Source organism: Balaenoptera borealis (assembly GCF_965194805.1).
Source record: "Balaenoptera borealis genome assembly, chromosome: X".
Classification (NCBI taxonomy): Eukaryota; Metazoa; Chordata; class Mammalia; order Artiodactyla; family Balaenopteridae; genus Balaenoptera; species Balaenoptera borealis.
Window position 1 is genome coordinate 125,240,305 of NC_138881.1, and position 19,103 is coordinate 125,259,407.

The 19,103-nt window shown below is 46.0% G+C and overlaps 1 protein-coding gene across 11 annotated transcripts in view; it reads left to right on the plus strand.

Annotated features, from left to right (window-relative positions):
- The first annotated feature begins 812 nt into the window (after window positions 1–812).
- Window positions 813–19,103, plus strand: part of MTMR1 (myotubularin related protein 1) — a 66,941-nt gene continuing 48,650 nt past the window's right edge. For 3 of the 11 annotated variants that reach the window (XR_014239410.1, XR_014239411.1, XM_082376115.1), the window contains exons 1-3: window positions 815–1,144; window positions 6,934–7,039; window positions 18,955–18,978. Coding sequence is in view for 7 of the 11 variants with exons in the window: in XM_082376115.1 (XP_082232241.1) it covers window positions 987–1,144; window positions 6,934–7,039; window positions 18,955–18,978 (288 nt within the window). In the remaining 4 variants the exon portion in view is untranslated. Of the gene's footprint in view, window positions 1,145–6,933; window positions 7,040–7,609; window positions 7,687–18,954; window positions 18,979–19,103 lie in introns of those variants that run through there. The other 8 variants (XM_082376110.1, XM_082376113.1, XM_082376114.1 and 5 more) reach the window with 6 other exon arrangements.

Sequence of the window (19,103 nt, forward strand, 5' to 3'; positions counted from 1 at the left end):
CAGGATGGGTTTGGGATGGGAACTAGTAACTCCTTGTCTACAGGTCTGCCTTTTTTCAGGATGGGAAGTATTCCCTTTATATTTCACTGGCCAGACTTGGGTCATAGGTCATACCCAGGGCAATCACAGGCAAAGCGGCTTAGCCATGATTCCCATCCCCATCCCCAACTAAATCAGGGGTGGGTTGAGAGGGGATGAGCCCGTTGGATATGCAAACCCTAACAAAATGAGCAGGGAAATAAATATTGAACAGGAATCAAATGTCCTAAATGCCTTTATCATCAGATACTGCCCTGATTTTCACAAGCGGTGATTTAGCTGACAGAAGTTAAATGTTACTGTTAATATAAAGCAAGGGCGGAAGTTCCGAGGGCGGTATCAGAACACTTGGTTGCCCTACAGACGGCTGGGTAAGAACGGAGTGAGGAGGGGTTGCTAAAATGTGTGGGATTGCTCGGGGTTGGAGACGTCAAGACCAGGGAGGCCCAGGGGGCCTGGGCTTCTCCCACCGCCAAACTTTTCTGAGAAGGAATACTGAGGGAAAACAAATCACGCTGAGTAGTTGAATTTCCCTAAACTTTTTTTTTTTTTAACCCTGCATCTCTAATGTCAGTCTGGTAGTTTCCTGAGCAGAGCACGTTCTTTCTGCATAATCCATTGGTGGATTTCGACCCTAAGTGGCTGGGGACGTGCCCGGTCGCCTGGGCCCTACCTCGCCGGCTCGCGGGCCGGGCGCCCAGGTGGGGTTCGGGCGGGGCGGGGGCGGGGGGACCCGGCTCCCGGCCGCGCGCCGCCCTCCCCGCCCCCCACCCCACGCGCGAGGCCTTGTGGGTAACGCGGGGCGCCAGGTGACAGCTAATGGCGGCGGCCGCCTGAGCCGGGCGGGCGGCAGATCGGGGCCGCCAGAGGCGCGCGGCTGGACCTTCCGGGGCGCCGCTCCCCTCCCGACGGCGGCTTCCCTGCGGCGGCGGCGGGCTCGGCGCGCCATGGACAGGCCAGCGGCGGCGGCGGCGGCGGCGGCGGCGGGGGGCGGCGAGGGCGGCGGGGGCCTGGGCCCGGGGCCGGCGGGCGGCAGGAGGCCCCCTCGGGTCGCGGGGGCCCCCGCCGCCGGCTCCCGGCAGCCCAGCGTGGAGACCCTGGACAGGTAAGCGGGGCCCGGCCGCCGCGGCCTCCCGCTCCCCGACTCCCGAGGGCCCCGCGCGAGGCCCGGCTGCCCCTTCCCCGCGCGCCGGGCCGAGGCCGAGCTGGGGCGTCCCCCTCCCGCGTCCCCTCCGGAGCCCCGGGAACCCCCGCCTGGTCCCCGGGGCCCGCACCTGGCTCACTTCCGCCTCGCGCCGGAGCTCCCCGCACCCCGAGGGGCTTCACAGCTGTCAAACCGCGTCCCAGGCCGCTTCCTACTGCACCTTGGAGCCACCTCGGCAGCCCTTGCCCCGGCCACGAATCGTTTGGGAGGAAATTTCGCCCCGGCGCCCCTTTTTTAGCGTGACCTTGCTTCGTGTGATCTGAAGACCCAAATCCCGCCGCCGCTGCTTGGGGTCTTTGATGCTGGGGTTGGTAGGGGGCAGTTGGGGGGCGGAACCCCGTGGGTGCCGGGCTAGCGCAGATAGAGGCAAAGATACCCTCATTTGAAAAGCTGGGATGGAAAACTTCCAAACTGCTCCCGATTCGAGAACACATCATCGTTTACTTTCAGTTGTTCACACTTTGAAGGAACCGGTTCATTGTTTTCACAAACACGTAAGCCTACTGCTTCTTAGGCAGTCTGAGAACTAAGATGAATCAGGTAGAAGCACAAACCGACCAGATCCAACTGGGAGGGCCACCCTGACACTCGGGACAAGGGGTGGGTGATCCCATAGCCTGGAATGTGCAGCTTTTCCACATCTTGGCCATTTCGCTGACGCTAAACTGCAATTAGGCGAGACATAGTGTTGTAACACCACTGGGTCAGTTTCAGATGCTGGTTCCTGCCTGTCTCAGTCACACCCCTGAGCTGAACTTTTGGGAGTTTCCAAAGGCAGAGGAACAAGAAACATTCCCTTTGTTTCTACCTCAGTGTAATTACAATGTATTTTAATAAAATAATTACCTAAGTGGTCAGCTTCACTGAAAACTAATCACAGCCAAGACAGTACGTGGAATGGTCAGGGATTCACTCACCTGCAGATACTCTGCAATGTATGAGGGCTTGGAGAGTCAGAGAATAACGCCCGACGGCTTTCGCTTTCTGGCTTACCATCTAGTGGAGAATACAAACAAACCAGCCATTGAAATCAAGTGTGATAAGTGCCAGGGTGGAGGTACGCTTGGAAGTGCTCTGGATGTGGTGTGCGTGGGAATCATCTGAGAAGCTTTTTAAGAACACCAGGCGGCCAGAGACCCCAGTCCTGAGGCTTCTGATTTAGGAGGTTTGGGTGAGGCCCAGGAGTTAGAATTTTTCAAAAAGGCTCCACAGCCTCAGCTGTGGTCCACTGCACTGCGGTACACGGAGGTGGGATATTCGCTTTAGTTTTTAGTGGCGGGACGGGGGCAGGGGATGCTTTTTGGCCACAGGAGTGGAACGTGCAGCCATGTGGGCTGGATGCTGGATGTGGGGAACTGGTGATAGAGAAGACTTGCGGGAAGGCAGGAGTTAGATCCTGAAGGGGCCTGTGTGCCTTCCAAGGAACTGTGCCTTTGTCTTCTGGGCCGATGCGTCTCTGCTCAGTTCTGTATAACCTGAGTCAGGATCACCTCCAGTGCTTGATTCAAATGCGGACTCTTGGATCCCACCCTAAATCTAATCCACCATTTCCTGGGTAGAGCCTGAAATTCTGCATTTTTAATAACCACCTTAGCTACAAGTAGGGTGGGCTTTGTGGTCTCTTTGGCCCCAGATGGTACAGGGTACTGGTCGAGCCAGTGTAATTATCAGTAGCATCCTTCTGCAACTCACAATAGTGTCTTGGTTTGGATGAGAAATTATATGGTCACCCTAGTTATGGGGGGCACAAAAGGATTTCCATCAGGGGAGCTACAGGATGGGGTAGGCATTTGAGAACAATTGCTGTGCAGTAGTGTTGTGAATGGACTGCAGGTGGGCCGTCTCACTGAGTTGGGTTAAGTTGGTTCTGGAAACGCTAATCTCTCAGTCATTTATTCTGCGAATATGAGTGCCTGCTCTGTGTCCGGCACTGTGTTAGCCCTGAGGATACGGCAGGGAACACACACACGCAAATCCCTGCCCTCGTGGAGCATCTTTGTAGTGCGAGAGAGAGAGAGAGAGAGAGAGAGAGAGAGAGAGAGAGAGACAAAAGAACACGTCACATGTGTTCTGTGTTAGGTGCTGGGGAAGAAAAGTCAGCTGGGAGGGGGTAGGAAGTGGTGGGGCTGTGCGTTCTGGGGAGTGGTTGGAATTTGGTGCAGCGTGGTCAGGGAGAGCCTAGCTGAGAAAGGTGGCCTTTGAGTAGCACCCCAGAAGAGGTGAGGGGCCTAGTCATGCACATATCCAGGTGGCAGCACAGGCCTGTGCTCCCTGACGCGGGAGGGTGAGCCAAGGGTTCAGGGCTCAGCCAGCAGACCAGTGTCACCAGCAGGGAGGGAGCTAGGGAGACAGCAGTAGAGGACAAGCTCAGAGAGGTCACAGGGGCAGATGGTGGACAGTCATGGGAGCAGAGGAGGGACAAAACCTGGTGTGGATTTCAGGACGCTCTCCACGGCTGCTGTGTGGACAACGCACCGGAAGGGGAAGGAGTAGAATCAGAGTCTAGCAGGTGGGAGGCTGTCACAGTTATCAAGGCGAGAGAGGATGGTGGCTGCGACCGGAGCCGTGGGCTGGAGGAAGGGAGAAGTGATCCGATTCAAGGTATCATTTGAAGAAAATCTGCAGGGTAGAGCCAGTAGGGTTTGGGAAGATTGGTTGTCGGGTAGGAGAGAAGAAGAATCAAGGACAATCCCAATGTCTCTGGCTTGCGGAAAACGATGTTGCTGAGATGGAGAAACCTCTACGTGGAGTGGGGTTAGGAAGTTAGCAGGCTCTCAGCCCTGGATATAACAGTAATGAGATACCAGTTGGATTTCCCAGGGCAGATGTCAAAGAGGCAGTTGGTTTATTTAAGCCTGGAGTTCAGGGGTGGTGTCTGGGCTGGAGACCAAAATTTGGGAGTCACCAGCATAGAGGTGGGGCTTAAACTCACAAGGTGGGAGAACACGGACAAAGGATGGGCGTCTGGAAAAGGTAATTGGAATAGGGATGGGCAAGGTGCGTTCTTATGATACTTAGCAGATAAGAGTGACGAGACTCGGTGAGCATTCAGATGTGAGAGCGAAGTGGGGCGTGGGCTCCAAGGTAAACCCCAGCTTTGGGGCCTGGGGCCCCTGGGTGAGGCTGTGCCTTTCCCTGACTTAGGAAACGTGAGGCCTGGAGGGGCAGGTTGCAGGCTGGGCGGCTGATGCTGGTCTGGACACGTGGAGCCGGCAGGGTCTCTGGGACCGACCAGTGGAGCTGTCTCATGGGATCCTCGGTGTCCAGATCGGGGGAGTCCAGGCTGGAGAAACAAAGCTGGGAGCCCCCAGACTGCAAGTGATTGTTGCCACCAGGAGTGTGGAGGGAGACTGCACTGGCTAAAGAGCAGAGGGGGGAGGAGACGTGGCCTTCCTCCTCAGTCCCGTCGTTGTCACCGGCTCTGGTTCACGTTCTTCTTTTAAGAGACCCCCAGAGTAGACCCTGGCTCTGCAGCTGTAGCTCAGCCGTGGACCGTGGGCCCTCCCCTCTCTTCTGAATACCGTACTTCTCTTAATGCTGACGGAGCTGTGGGCCTGCGAGAGGATGTGGCTCACTCGAGGTCACGGAGCTGGCTGGTGACAGAAGCAGGACCCGGAGCCAGGCCTCCTGTCTACCAGCCCACCATGCCACCCTGTTTATAACTCTGTTGACCAGGATGCTTCTGGTTGCAGGTACCAAAAACACAGATCATTCTAGCTCCAGCCATCACTGCTGCAGCCAGGGCGAAAGATGGCCGCAGGCACATTCAGAGCCAGAGTTGCAGACAGTGTGGATGAGGCTTCTCATCTCTGTTTTCTTCATGTCTTACTCTCTGCCTCTGTGGGTTCCTCGAGGTGGTGGACGTGGGGAGTGGCCTCCGCCAGTGCTGGGGGCGGGTCTACACAGCTCCGGACCCAAGAGGAAAGCTTGGGGTTCCTCGCCTCCAAGTGGAGGAGGAGGAGCAAGGGGTCGCCCTCCCCCTCCTGCAGAATCCTGTGACATGCGGAGGGCAACTCCCTACCGTAGAGAGGAGTGTCCTCACTAGAAGGAAGGGGAAAGGAAGGTAGAGGATAGCAGCAGCCCCCCTCCAACCCGCCCCGTCCATGGTGGGTGAACAGGTGGGTTCCTGCTGTTAGATTTGCGCTCAGGCCCAGGTGCTGGCAGAGGAAAAGGCAGCTTGGCAAGAAAAGCATGGGAGAACCGGACAAAAAAGGTGCCTTAGCCTTTAAGAGGAAACTAATATCCCTCCCTTTCCCCTCCTTCTTCCTCTTAGTTATTAATTGTGGTAAATAGAGTCTTGGCGTATGACAGGAATGTCTGCCCATTCAGCGAATGTTTTGACTTATATTTTCGGCCCCACAGGTAACTACTAGGCTGTCCTGGTCAGAGAATGCAATTTAGATCGCTCGTAGAGCACATCAGATGTCTTTATTTCACTAGTTACGTTATTTTACACACTGCCTAGGGATTCCAGGTTTTTCTATCCTTCCAGTACACGAGTGTGGATTTAATTAGTGATGAGATTTTCAAAGGTCTGGAACACTGTTTACAGTGAAAGCTACCTGCAAGGTAAACTTTCATAAGTATCTTTTGCCCTTTTACTTGATTTCTTCAGTGCTTTCATGAGTTGAGAGAGGAGCCTGGCCTCTGGAGGCAATTTTTAATTCCCTCAGTGCTTACTTTGCTTACGTGGTCCTTTAAGTCAGATGAGCACAGCCCGACCACTTACCAGCCGTGTGACCTTAGTCGAACGCTAGAGCCTTAGTTTTCTCCTCTGTAAGGTGGGTCACTGTGAGGCTCGGGTGGCGCTGTGTGCAGAACTGTGTTGAACATTTGAGAGCAGCACACAAGCGCGAGATGCCATTTTCTCTGCGTCCTCGTGTTCTCCTGTAAGGCAGTGCCTAGCATCTGTGGCGCCGGCCTCTGTTTTGCCCTGTGGTTCTGTGAGTTGGTCACCGTTGGTGGTACCATATCCTGGAAGGACAGCCCCACTACTTTGTGACGGGCCATGTCGCCTCTGCACCTCAATTTTCTCATCGCAGAAACCTGTTGGCTAGTCCCTGTTCTGCCTTCTTATCACATGCGGTTGTCAGGCTCTGATATCATAATGGCCTGGAAGAGCCTTTTGTACGTTGTCAGAGCACTTACAGAAATGTAAGGTCGCATTATTACTACACACAGGACATAACTTTTCTAGTCTGTTCTTTTTAAAATCATACAATCAGCTTTGCTCCATTAAGAGTCACTTTGATTTGCTTGAAATTACATCGTTTTCTAGATTTAAAACCACCAGCATGAAATTGATTGCATTTTTGAAAAGCATATGCTGTAAGATAAATATTTCACTTTAGAATTAATTTTCTACTAACATTAAGAATATTCACTCTATATAATTGTAATTGAGTGATATTTTATTAAATGCTGGAAAATAACGTGCTTAACTGTCTGAGGCCTAGAATCTTAACCTTAAAATAAATTGGTTGATTCATTTCAAATCAACCTGGAACCTAATCTTACTTCCTAGTGGTCAGTCGATATTTCAGTTCTTACATTAAATGTAAAGGTAACCAAATAGTCTAATTAAAGTTCATTCTCTAAAAAAAGAAATGTACATATATCCCTAGTCAGTGCTCATTTTTCTCACTCAGAGCCTATGTCTTAAAATATTTTAATTGCACTATTTCTTTTAGTCCTACAGGATCACATGTTGAATGGTGTAAACAGCTTATAGCTGCTACAATTTCTAGTCAGATTTCAGGTTCAGTGACATCAGAAAATGTATCCAGAGATTACAAGGTAAGCGGAATTGAGTCCTTAATTCATTTTCAATATGCTAAGTAGCCAAGAAGCATTGCAGTTTTAATTCGAGTGAGACTTTGGCCCCTTGATGCTCACCGGCCATTTGCTTGGGAACAAGGGTGAAAGGGTCTCTGTTGTTATAGATCTGAACTTTAGAAGAGACATTTTTACCAGGATCTAGTATATGCGATCATAGTTTTATAATTGAGAGGAAAAGCTGACTTTAGATTATGATCATTCTTTTAAAAATCCAGATCCATTTTATTATTTTATTATATATTATATTTTTAGATTTGATTATAATAAATGCCTATATTTTCTTTATTAGTATTCTGAATTTCAGAAAATGTCTGATAGATAGTATTTCCCTAACTTCACAATTTGTTTCTGTATTTATGTACTACCTATGGGTTTTCAGCATTAATGTGTGATACTAGAATGCAAAACACTTGCAAAATCTCAAGAATGTTGTATGGGCAGCCTCATTTTTTAGTCCTTATTGAATTGAGAAATCTCTTCTTGTTTATTTTAAAAGTTGGATTCCCTGCTTATTCTAAAGTTAAGAGTGATAAGCTCCTTGTCAGCAGAGACTGGGGCTCTTTTTCTCACCACTGCTCCCCCAGCACGATCCTGGAACATAACAGGTGCTCAATAAATTCTTGTTGAATCAATTAACAAATAAAACGCTTGCGTGCTCCATCTTTGTTAAGGCTAAAGACTAACTTTGTTTTAATGTCAAGAAACTATTAACAGGCACATTAAGTGAAACCATGTTTACATTTCAGTAGTACAGTTTGCTTGAATTGAGGATTCAGTTTATTATAGTCATTTTTGCCCACTAGTAAGGGAGACTAGATTTTCACAAGTATGTATGAATTACATTTTAGTATCCTGTCCTACCCTAGGTCAACGGCTCTCAAAATCATAGTCCTTGCCAGGCATCAAATCTTACAAAGAGTTCAAGAGCTATGATAACGATGTTAAGTCATTCTTAATAGCTGTCCGTGTTGAAGGGCTCTAGCCTCACTTCCTCTTTAGCCCGTCCTGTAACAAGTGCAGGAACTGACTCCAGAGGCTGTCTAATTGAGATTTGGCTATGGTGCTGGACTTGCTTCGTCCAAGCCATTGGATGCTGTTGCTTACGCCTCCCAGAGGAGAGCATGGCTGGAGATGAACAGAAATTGGATAATATGGCCAGCCAGAAGAGTGGCAGTATAGTTCTTGATAGGTTTCTCCGCTATCTGGTTTTCGTGTTTGCCCACGTCAGAGGAGCTGGGGCTCCTGTTCCTCAGAACCTGACTGGGCAAAACGTGACTGCCGCTTCCAGGTGGGAGAAGCATTTGCTGCGTCACCTACGCCTGAGTGGCTGGTCACTGGGCAGCTGCTGACCCCACTGGTCCCAGGTGCCCTCTTGCCCCACGTTAGCGGAGAAACTGCCCTACTGAGTGGAGAGGCTCAAGGACCCATATTAGCAGAGAATAGCTCTTAGACCTCGGATTGATTTTCTTTATGGACAATTATGTGTTAACTGTAATGTTTTCATTATGGTTGAATAGTTGTTAGTGCTGTGTGGGTTCTAGAAAAGGACGGTGACTGTGTGCATAGCTGTCTAACCTCTACATTAATAGATCAGACTGAATCTACACTTCAACATGAAGCAACTAAGGTTTTAAAAAAATTTTTTTAGTTTATTTATGAATTTTGTATAGCAGAATTAGCTCGTGTTGGAATGGTTTAACAGACGGTATTCAGAGAAAAAGAAGGCTTTTCTATATTTTGTAAATTGAATTTTAAGTGCCTACATCAGATCATTGCTAAAGCTTTAGATGAATTATTGTAAGAGAGCATTTTTAAATCATTGTCTTTGTTAGATTCACCCTGTAACCAAGTCTGCAAATTTGGTGTTAAATTTATAATTCAGGAGTTGTTATGTTTTCTTCAAGGAGAGAGTTCTTTTAAATAATAAAAGCATAAGATGTTTCTAAACCACAGATAATTTTACATGCTGTGTGTAAAGTAGTTCTTAGAATCAGGGTAACCAGCATGGGCCTTTGGGACACCTCTGGCATGGGAGCAAGAGGGGTTGGCCCTGAAGGTCCAGATACAATTCCTTGAGGATTTAATGTGCAGTCATCCGTTGATAATATTTGAAATTATATATTGTGCAAATATCTTATTTGAAATACACACTCAATTTGGGGGTAAATTTATTATAGGTTAAGCTCAGTGTCAGTAATGAAACGGGAGCAGATGTCTGTGGAGCAGAGCGCTTGCACCTCGGTTTGGAACGCTGACTGCGCTCTCAGCTGTAGGCTGCGGCAGCAGCCTCATCAGCCCTCTAGCATGTGCAGCGCTCTATGGTTTTGTAATACTTTTGTGACGTATCACCCATTTACTTCTTAAAACAACCCAGTGAGATGGCTTTTATTATAATCATCATTTAACAGATGAGTGAAGCAAGGCTCAGAGCGGTTAAGTGACTTGCTTAGTATCATGCAGTTAGACTTGGGGTTTGAACCCAAGTCATCCTATTGAAAAGCTAGAGTGATTTTTAAAATTTTGTACTGCCTTCCTGTTCACTGTTTTTCAAAATGTGGCCCTTGGGTGTTTCCGCACCAGCACTCCCTGGGGTGCCTGCAGAAATGCAGCTTCCATGGTCCCCGTCCCCTCAGTGAATCAGAATCTCTGAAGGCAGGGAACAGTGTGTCTCATGCATTTCTTTCTTTCTTTTTTTTTTGATGGTGTATTGTTACTTATTTTTACAAGATTGGGATTATATCCTACACATTATTGTTCAATTTGCTTTTTTAAAATTGGAGTGTAATTGTTTTACAATGTTGTGTTGGTTTCTGCTGTACAGTGAAGTGAATCAGCTATGTGTATACATATATCCCCTCCCTCTTGGACCTCCCTCCCACCCCCCACCCCATCCTGCCCATCTAGGTAGGTCATCACAGAGCATCGAGCTGAGCTCCCTGTGCTATACCGCTGATTTCCACTAGCTACCTCTTTTACACATGGTAGTGTATTTATGTTAAACCTAATCTCCCAATTCATCCCCTTCCACCCCTGTGTCCACACGTCCATTCTCTACATCTGCGTCTCTATTCCTGCCCTGGAAATAGGTTCATCTGTACCTTTTTTCTAGGTTCCACATATATGCATTAATACACGATATTTGTTTTTCTCTTTCTGACTTACGTCACTCTGTATGACAGACTCTAGGTCCATCCACATCTCTACAGATGATCCAATTTTGTTCCTTTCTATGGCCGAGTAGTATTCCATTGTATATATGTACCACATCCTCTTTATCCATTCATCTGTCAATGAGCATTTAGGTTGCTTCCATGAGCTGGCTATTGTAAATAGTGCTGCACTGAACACTGGGGTGCATGTGTCTTTTGGAATTATGGTTTTCTCTGGGTATATGCCCAGTAGTGGGATTGCTGGGTCATATGTTAATTCTATTTTTAGTTTTTTAAGGAACCTCCATACTGGTCTCCATCATGGCTGTATCAGTTTACATTCCCACCAGCAGTGCAAGAGGGTTCCCTTTTCTCCACACCCTCTCCAGCATTTATTGTTTGTAGATTTTCTGATGATGCCCATTCTAACTGGTGTGAGGTGATACCTCATTGTAGTTTTGATTTGCATTTCTCTAATAATTAGTGATGTTGAGCATCTTTTCATGTGCTTCTTGGCCATCTGTATGTCTTCTTTGGAGAAATATCTCTTTAGGTCTTCCACCCTCATGTATTTCATTCATTCATTCGTTCATTCATTTATTTAATTTTATTTTATTTCATTTTTGGCTGTGTAGGGTCTTAGTTGCAGCCCGCAGGATCTTCGTTGTGGCATGTGGGATCCTCCACTGTGGTGCACAGGCTCCTCTTTGCAGTGCGTGGGTTCCAGAGCCCGTGGGCTCTCTAGTTGTGGCACGTGGACTCTCTAGTTGTGGCCTGCGTGCTCAGTTGTTGCGGTGGGCGGGCTTAGTTGCCCCGCAGCATGTGGGATCTTAGTTCCCCGACCAGGGATCAAACCTGCGTCCCCTGCATTGGAAGGCAGACTCTTAACCACTGGACCACCAGGGAAGTCCCTATTTATTTCGTACAATAAATTGTAAAAAGTTCAGCTTCCCTAGGTTTGTATCTGTTGAAATTGGTGATGAGACCATACATTTCTGGTACATTCCCACAAACCTGAATAATTAGCAACTCATGTTAGATTTTAGAGTACAATTGTTTTATTATTTACCCATGTCATAAATTGACAGTTAGCTTAGGGTCAGATCACCCAAGGTGTGGTAAGAATATCACTGGCATCACATGAGATGAGTTTAGATGATATGCCCATGGACATGTTTTAACAGTTATGTAATTATTTTAATGTGTAGTAGAAAACCTGGCACATCAGACTTGTGATTTAATGGGTATTATTACTTAAAGCCAGGTGAAATATGAAAAAGAGTGGATTTAAAGTCAACATAAAGGGTTTCCCTGGTGGCGCAGTGGTTGAAAATCCGCCTGCCAGTGCAGGGGACACAGGTTCGAGCCCTGGTCCGGGAAGATCCCACGTGCCACGGAGCAACTAAGCCCACACACCACAACGAAGAGTAGCCCTTGCTCGCCGCAACCAGAGAAAAGCCTGTGCGCAGCAACGAAGACCCAATGCAGCCAAAAATAAATTTAAAAAAAAATAATAAAAGTCAACATAAAGATAAATACTAATATTAGTACAGGTGATATGCATATAGCAAACCAGACTTGTAGAGGTGGTATATAAGATGACAGAAGTTTGGAAAACATTGTCCCTGTTGAAAGAGTAGATAGCTATTATGTGGATTATGGATTAACTAAATTAATAAATGTATGCCTTAATGCCAAGTCATCCTGAAGATTTACCTGATAATTAAGAGTACTAGAAGAAATGTAATAAAATGTTTTGTTTGCCCACCCCCTACTACTAACTCAGTTGCTTCCATTTTTAACGGGCTAAGAAAGAGTACAAATCTCTCTCTTGAATTTGTCAAAACATTTAAGAACAAGATCTGAATGTAATGTTCCAAAGATTAGATGAAAAAGTACAGTTATAACTTGAAATGAAACATTTTTAGGAACTATTAGCAGAAGTGACACAGTTGATCAGCTTCCATTGTTTGCAAAGCAGAACTAGGCCAAGAAGAGGGAACATGGTGGAGTAGTACAGATGGTACTGGTTAGCTTTGTGACCTTGTATAACCTCTGAGTGTCTGTTTCCTTTTGTGTAAGGTTAAGAGAATTTGGATTAGATTTGAAGTCTCTAAATTCCTTTCTTTCTAGAACATTCTTCAATTCTGTTTTGTCCAAAAGGATTTGATTCTGGCCAGCCTTCAGGAAATTAGGACACTATAGTTTTAATGTGATCATACTCTTTCCTCTGGCTCCAACATCGTCGTCGTCGTCGTCGTCATCATCATCATCATCATCACCATCATCACCATCACCACCACCCCTCTGTCCTTCTCCTCCTGTTTCTCTTACTCTCATCCCTGCACACACATTAGCTAGATCTCTTCTATAAACATTCTGAAGAAAAAGGAGAAAATGGAGAGAGTCCTATACTAAATTTAATCATTTAATAGGTTAGTACAGTGATTAAACTCTGGATCCTAAACAAAAATTTCCAGAAGGGCTTTGGAGGGAAATGGGATGCAGTGTGTGGGAAAGGCTTCATTATGCTTGAGCTCGGCCTTAGTTAATACTTCTTAAATTGAGTACTAGTCTAGAAGGAGGGAAGCTTGCGCACGATCTTTTCGAATCCATGACCATAGTCCACTGTTAATAGCTTGGCTTCGTGATCTGTTTATTAAATCAGAGTTTGCAAACACAGATGTCTACAGGGTATAGCTAACAAGCTAAACAGACATGGCTGTGGAGAACTGGAGACTGCAGCATGTCCCCCTAAAAACAATTAAATTACAAAAACAACCCTGCTACTGCCTGTTTGAGCAATAGGCCTCCAGTTGGTAACCACTGTAATATCAAAGTACTATCCTATCTCTCAGGATTACTTGTGGAGTAGAATTATTTCTTAAAAATATCAAGATTTGGGCTTCTGCTTCTGGAAAGATGGAGCAGATGTACTTTTTTCTGATTTTTCACTCTCAGTACAAATAAAAACCCTGGACGTTATCTATAAAATAGACGTAAGAATGCCCTGAAAGGTAGAGAGAAGGCAGACCGGTTAGGGACCTCAGGACCTAAGGAACGACAGGGTGGTCCTATCCCTGGATTATGTTTTTGCCATATATAACCCAGACTTGTTGCTGAAGAAGCCAGCAACCCAGAAATGCCAACGGATGCAGACAAGAAAAGCCTAGTCTCTCTAGCCAAAGGACAGGAAGGGGGCAGCCGAGTAGAAAGAAAACTTTTAGACAACTCACCACTGTGCTCCGGCCCCACACCCACCCCGCCAGCAAGGCCAAGCGGGGAGCCTAGATTCCACCGTTGCCAGGCTGTAGCAAGGCACAATGACCCCTGTAGCTGTGGTGTCGGAGGCCTGGTGGAGAGTCAGGACTTTCACTACCGCCCACTGGCAAGGAGGCCACACCTCCACTGTGGTTACAGTGGTGTCAGTCATGAGTGCTCCTGCCACTCCCAGCTGGGCAGGTACGGGCGGAAGCCTAACTGGGAGCTAGAGCGCTCACCCCCACCCAGAAGTAACTAGGAGGCCCCTGTCCCTTGATGGCAGCGTTGGCCGAGAGGGAAACCAGGACTTGTACCCACACCTGGCTGTAATGAGGCAGTGCTCACCGCCCCTCTGCTCCTGCAGCAGCGGCAGAGAAAGCAGCTGCAACAGAAGGGTTACATGAGACCCGCACTCTTCTAGTATCCAGAATGGCCAGATTGCCACTGAAAATCGTTCATCATACCAAGAGCCAGAAAGATCTCAAACTGAATGAGAAAAGAGAATCAGTAGATGCCAAAACCGAGATGACAGATGTTAGAATTAGGTGAAAAAGATTTTAAAGAAGCCATCATAAAACTGCTTCAGTAAACAATTACAGATATGCTTGAAACAATGAAGACGTAGAAAGTGAGAGACAAGAAACAGGAAAGTTTCAGCAAGAAAATATGAGATAAGAACCAAATGGAAATTTAAAAACTGAAAAATATGATAAAGAAACAAACAACAAAACAAAACAAAACAAACAAAACCACCAAACGCTCAGTGGATGGGTTCAACAGCGGAACAGAGAGGACAGAGAAAAGAATTGGCTAAATCTTAAGGGAATTACACTGAGTAGAAAGTGCCACTCCCAAGAGATCACATACTGTATCATTTCATTTGTGTAACAGTCTTCAAATGACAAAATTAGAGAAATAGAGAACAGATTAGTGATTGCCAGGGGCTAAGAAGGGGAGGGGCTGGGAGGGAACTGGATGTGGCTATAAAAGGGCAACATTAGGTGGTGAGGAAATTGTTCTGCATCTTGGCTGTGTCAGTGTCGGGGTCCTTGTTCTGGTATTCTATAGTTTTATAGTATGCCACCATCGGGGAAATTTGGTGACATGGTACAATGTACATGGAATCTCTATTATTCTCACAACTGCTTGTGAATCAACAGTTTTCTCAAAATTAGAAATTTAATTTTTAAAAAGTCAAGATTTTTACAGACTGCTCAACGACTCTATATTGCATGTAGAATAAATTTTGATTAATATTTCTAACAATTCATGATATATCAGAAGTATTATTTAAATGGAGCATATAGTTATGCGAATAAAGATGTTAGAATCTGGTTAGTGGAAAGGGTATCAGCAGTTATCCTGTACTAGTTCAGTTGCAAGTATGCTCATCCCTTTTGTACATGGCAGTTGGGGCCAGCATGCTTCATTGAACGGCTCATTGGTCACATTTCCTGGAGGGCTTTAGAGAGTGGAGAGTGATTGTTTCAGGCTTGGCTTTGACAAGAGTCAGGCCAGGTTCAGGTGTGGCTTGTTTCCCAAAGACCAGGGTTGTATTTGGATGACTGGTTGAGATTTGTATTGGCCTGTCCTTGGCCTCTGGCTGCAGCCGGTGGTAAGGAATAAGCTGCGCAGACTCCTGCCTACTGAGGCTCCTGCAGCAAGCGGAGTGATCTCCTGACCCAACAGGTCAAACTCTTTAACTCATTTTGTAGTGGTCTGATTGCTAAAGCAGAATTACTTTATAGACTTTATGCCTAAAACAGAGAACAGTGATGTTTTTACTCCACTATTACAATCTTTTTGTGAAAAGAAGACTCTTAGAGGTGTAAGCTCAAAGATAACTCATTTATAAAAAAAAAAACAAAAAACTGGTATTTATTTCACTTAGAATCATATGGTTTATCAAAAAGATCATAAAATTTGGAGTCAGGGCACTTTGCCTTGAGTCCAGGCCTGTACCTGACTAGCTGCCCAACAGGTTACTTTACCTTGCTGAGCCTCAAGCGTCCTCATCTGTATAGTGGGTGTTACAACAGAGGTTTAATGTATTGAAAAGGGCAGCATATGTATGAAATGCATACAGTGCTCATTTACTGTATGCTATTACTCTATGAAAATGTATATATGTAAAAATGACTACAAGAGGAGTGTATTGTAATTGCTGAACGCCAGTCCGCTTCCATAAATGTGATGTGAGCACCTAACATGCGCAGGGGCGGGGCTGGGCTGGGCTGTGTGGAATTCATAGAAAAGAGGGCATTCTGGGCATTAAGCCTTGAGGGCATTTGTCAGCCTCCTCAGAAAGGGAACAGGTTTAGGTGGGGCTGTATAGAGATTAAGAGCGTGGGCACTAAAACCAGTCAGCTTGGGTTTGAATCCCCACCCTCTTAGAACACTTGTGACACCAGATGTGTGGGTTTTTCCCCACACTGACGAATTCTCCAAAACCAGCTGAGTGTTCTACAATTCAATTCGATTCTGATACTAACCAGAGTTAGTGCAGACCCCACAGGTTAAGGGCTCAGTCCCACAGAAGTTCTCACTTCAGATGCCGGTTTCAAGTAGTGGGTACCCAGGTTACCCACAACTTCTGCTTAGCTTGGCTACAAATCGGGGGTTCCCACAAGTCCCTCCTTGAGTCCGATCATTTGCTAGGAAAACTGACAGAACTCAGGTAAACACTGAGGTTTACCAGTTCATTGTATAATAAAGAATATAAAGAAAGATACAGCCTGTGCGGCTGGCTGAGTTCTCGAGGGCCGTCAGCACTTGGAGGCCGATTTGCCCCTCACCAAGTTTAGCTTGGGGAGATGTTTTCTGAAGTCTTTCAATGAAGCTTAAATGACTCCTAGGGTTTGAGCGCTGGTCAGGACCTCGCAGCCATTTGTAGACTCGTTTCCTTTTGTACGTGTAGAAACTGAGGCCAAGTGCAGGCACACGGAGGCCCAGAGTCTGCCGGTGAGAGCTGGCCCCAGGCCGCCTGACTTCAAACCACCTCTCTCTGGCTTCGATCAGAATCAGATTCAAGAAAAAGGAAATGAACCTCTCTGTGCGCCTGAAATGGCTTATTTCAGGAGAGAGGAAAACTATAAAGCAGAAACACATGGGTATCAACTCAGGTGACCTCCATTGACCTTCCCGGCCTCCGACCAAGAGTAGCGAGGACTTACATACAGCAGGTGAAGAATTGTGTGGGTGGCAAAGCAGATGATCATCCTGCCCCTTTCCTTTTGAGTTAGTTTCTCCTTCCAGTAGCAAAAGGCTTGTTGACAGTGGTATATCTCCTACATCTAAGGCCCAGTTATGCTGCTTGTGAATGCTGCTTTCTAGTTGTCAATTGTTACTATCACTTTACAGACAAAACATTACAAAATTAATTGCAGTTACAGAACAAAAGTGAAAATAATAACCTGTTGGAGCAGAGGTTTGGAGGGAGCAAGGAGAAGCGAGGGAAGAGGTCGTGGTATTGCTTTCTTCATCCACCCTTGAGGGAGTTAAGAGAAAGCAGATGAACATTTGAAGGCTTTAGTTAATGTGGGTTAATTAAACAGCGGCGCTAGGCTGAGGCGGTGTAGTAGACTATCTGGGTTATAAGTACTTGCTCTGAAACCTTGAACTTGGCCAGATTACTTAACTGTGCCTTGGTTTTCTCATCAAAAAATGGGGCCAATAATAATTTTTATCTCACAAGGTTGTTCTGAGAGCGAAATGAGTTAGTATATACAAGGTTCTTAGAAGAGTGTCTACCACCGAAAAATTATTTCATGAGCTTTTTTTAAAATGATGCAGCTGCTGCAGAAGGACAACGATAAAAAACTAAAAATAACAATTTCAATCAGCAGAGATTGGGAAGAGGGAGGGAGTAGTTTGAGAAAGCATATTTCTCATCTAGCTAGGTCACTAGGTACTGTTTAAAGCTGACAAATCAAGGAGTAGTGGTGTAAACATACTCATGGTTATGGAGGCAACCCTCAGAATTAAAAAAAAGTCTCGTTAAACGTGGTTATCACTGACAAATGAAGCTTGGGAGGGGAGACTATTTTGACTTTTTATTACTATGTATGTCCCATTTTGAGTTTTTTATTAACATAAGCATGCATTGTATTTATTTTGTACTAACTTTCCTGTTGTAATTAACAAACGATAAACTTCACATATTTAAAGTATACAGATTGGTAAGTTTTGATAGGTGCCCACTTGTGAAACAAGCACCACAATTAAGATGATAAAAATATTCATCACCACCACCCCCTCAAAAAAAAAGCCAGGTTTAAGCTTCTTAGTCTAAGTAGTCTATATTTAGGAACTTCTGGGCTTTAATTCCCTTTGAGCTATAGCATCCCTTAATTCAGATACCTTTTTTACTTCAAACAGTATTTTCTTTTAATGGTAACAATGATGACCTCTATATTCTCGTATTCATGTGATCGTCTTATCTTTCCTGAGTAAAACCTATAAAGCTAATAAGAACCTACAGTGATTTTTTTTTTTAAAGTGGTCCGTTTTCCATAGAACCTCCAGTGTTTATCGTATGTAACAATGATCGGATTTCAGACTCGAAAGTGGGGAACAGATGATTCATGTCTTCCTCAGACTGTTAGCACTATTCGCTTTTCAAAAGTTCCATCCGTTCTCTGGGCTGTTTCCCCGAACGCTCATGCTGCACGTTCAAGTAGGAGTCACAGGAATAACCTCTCTAAAATCAGTGTCCCGATTTAGTAAAGCTTGGCTTTCCTTGCACGGAGGCTGCCCTCCCCGGCCCTCCCCTCCCCAGCAGCTACCCTTTCCCAGCTGAGGCCACCCCTTCCCCTTGCAGCGGGGCTGGGCTAGAGTAAGGGACGGGCACCTTCTCCCTGTGGGGCGGCCGCATCGGGGAGTTTAATTCTGGAGTCCCAAGTGCGAATTGGAAATAGAATTTCTGTAGAAACCAGATTAAGATTTGTGCTTAATTAGGCTTTATGATCCCATTAACGCTGTGGCTGAGCTGTGCTCTGCGCCAGCTGTGGGCGCTTTCGTGGTTTCTTGGTTCGGTTTTGTTTTGTTTCTGTGGGCTGGTTTGGGAGCAGAACCGCCTTTTCATATCATTGTTTCTATGCGGAAAATGCGTTCAGTATTCCAAACAGACACACAAATGAATTTTTCACACACAGCCTGTTCACACTGCCTTGTAATAGCCCTTGACAGAAGGGGTTTGTGTTTAAAATAATGTAGTTTGTCTTAGCCTAAGGGCAATAAGTTTCTCCAAGTCATAGACTTGCCTGCAAATTATAGGACAAATGTGTTAGGATTGATTGGATATCGAATGGAACTTAGAGGGCAAATGTGTTAGGATCGATCTGCTCGGTTTTATTTGGAGGCGTATGATGTTTCTTAGGGCATGGGCTGGCGAACTTAATGGCATCTTTCACAGGTCAGTAGTGACGTGTCCGTGCTGATGATGTTCTGTGTTCTAACTGACAGGTTCTCAGGAGGCCTGATACAAGGGTAAGGATATTTGGCTTTCAGCCCATGGGCCTCCTCCTCGTGTGTTTCTGTGCTTTATCGAACACTTAGTCCATTTAGCGTTCTTTGCCTTCTCACTGATTTTATGAGTCACTCCGATCAGTTTG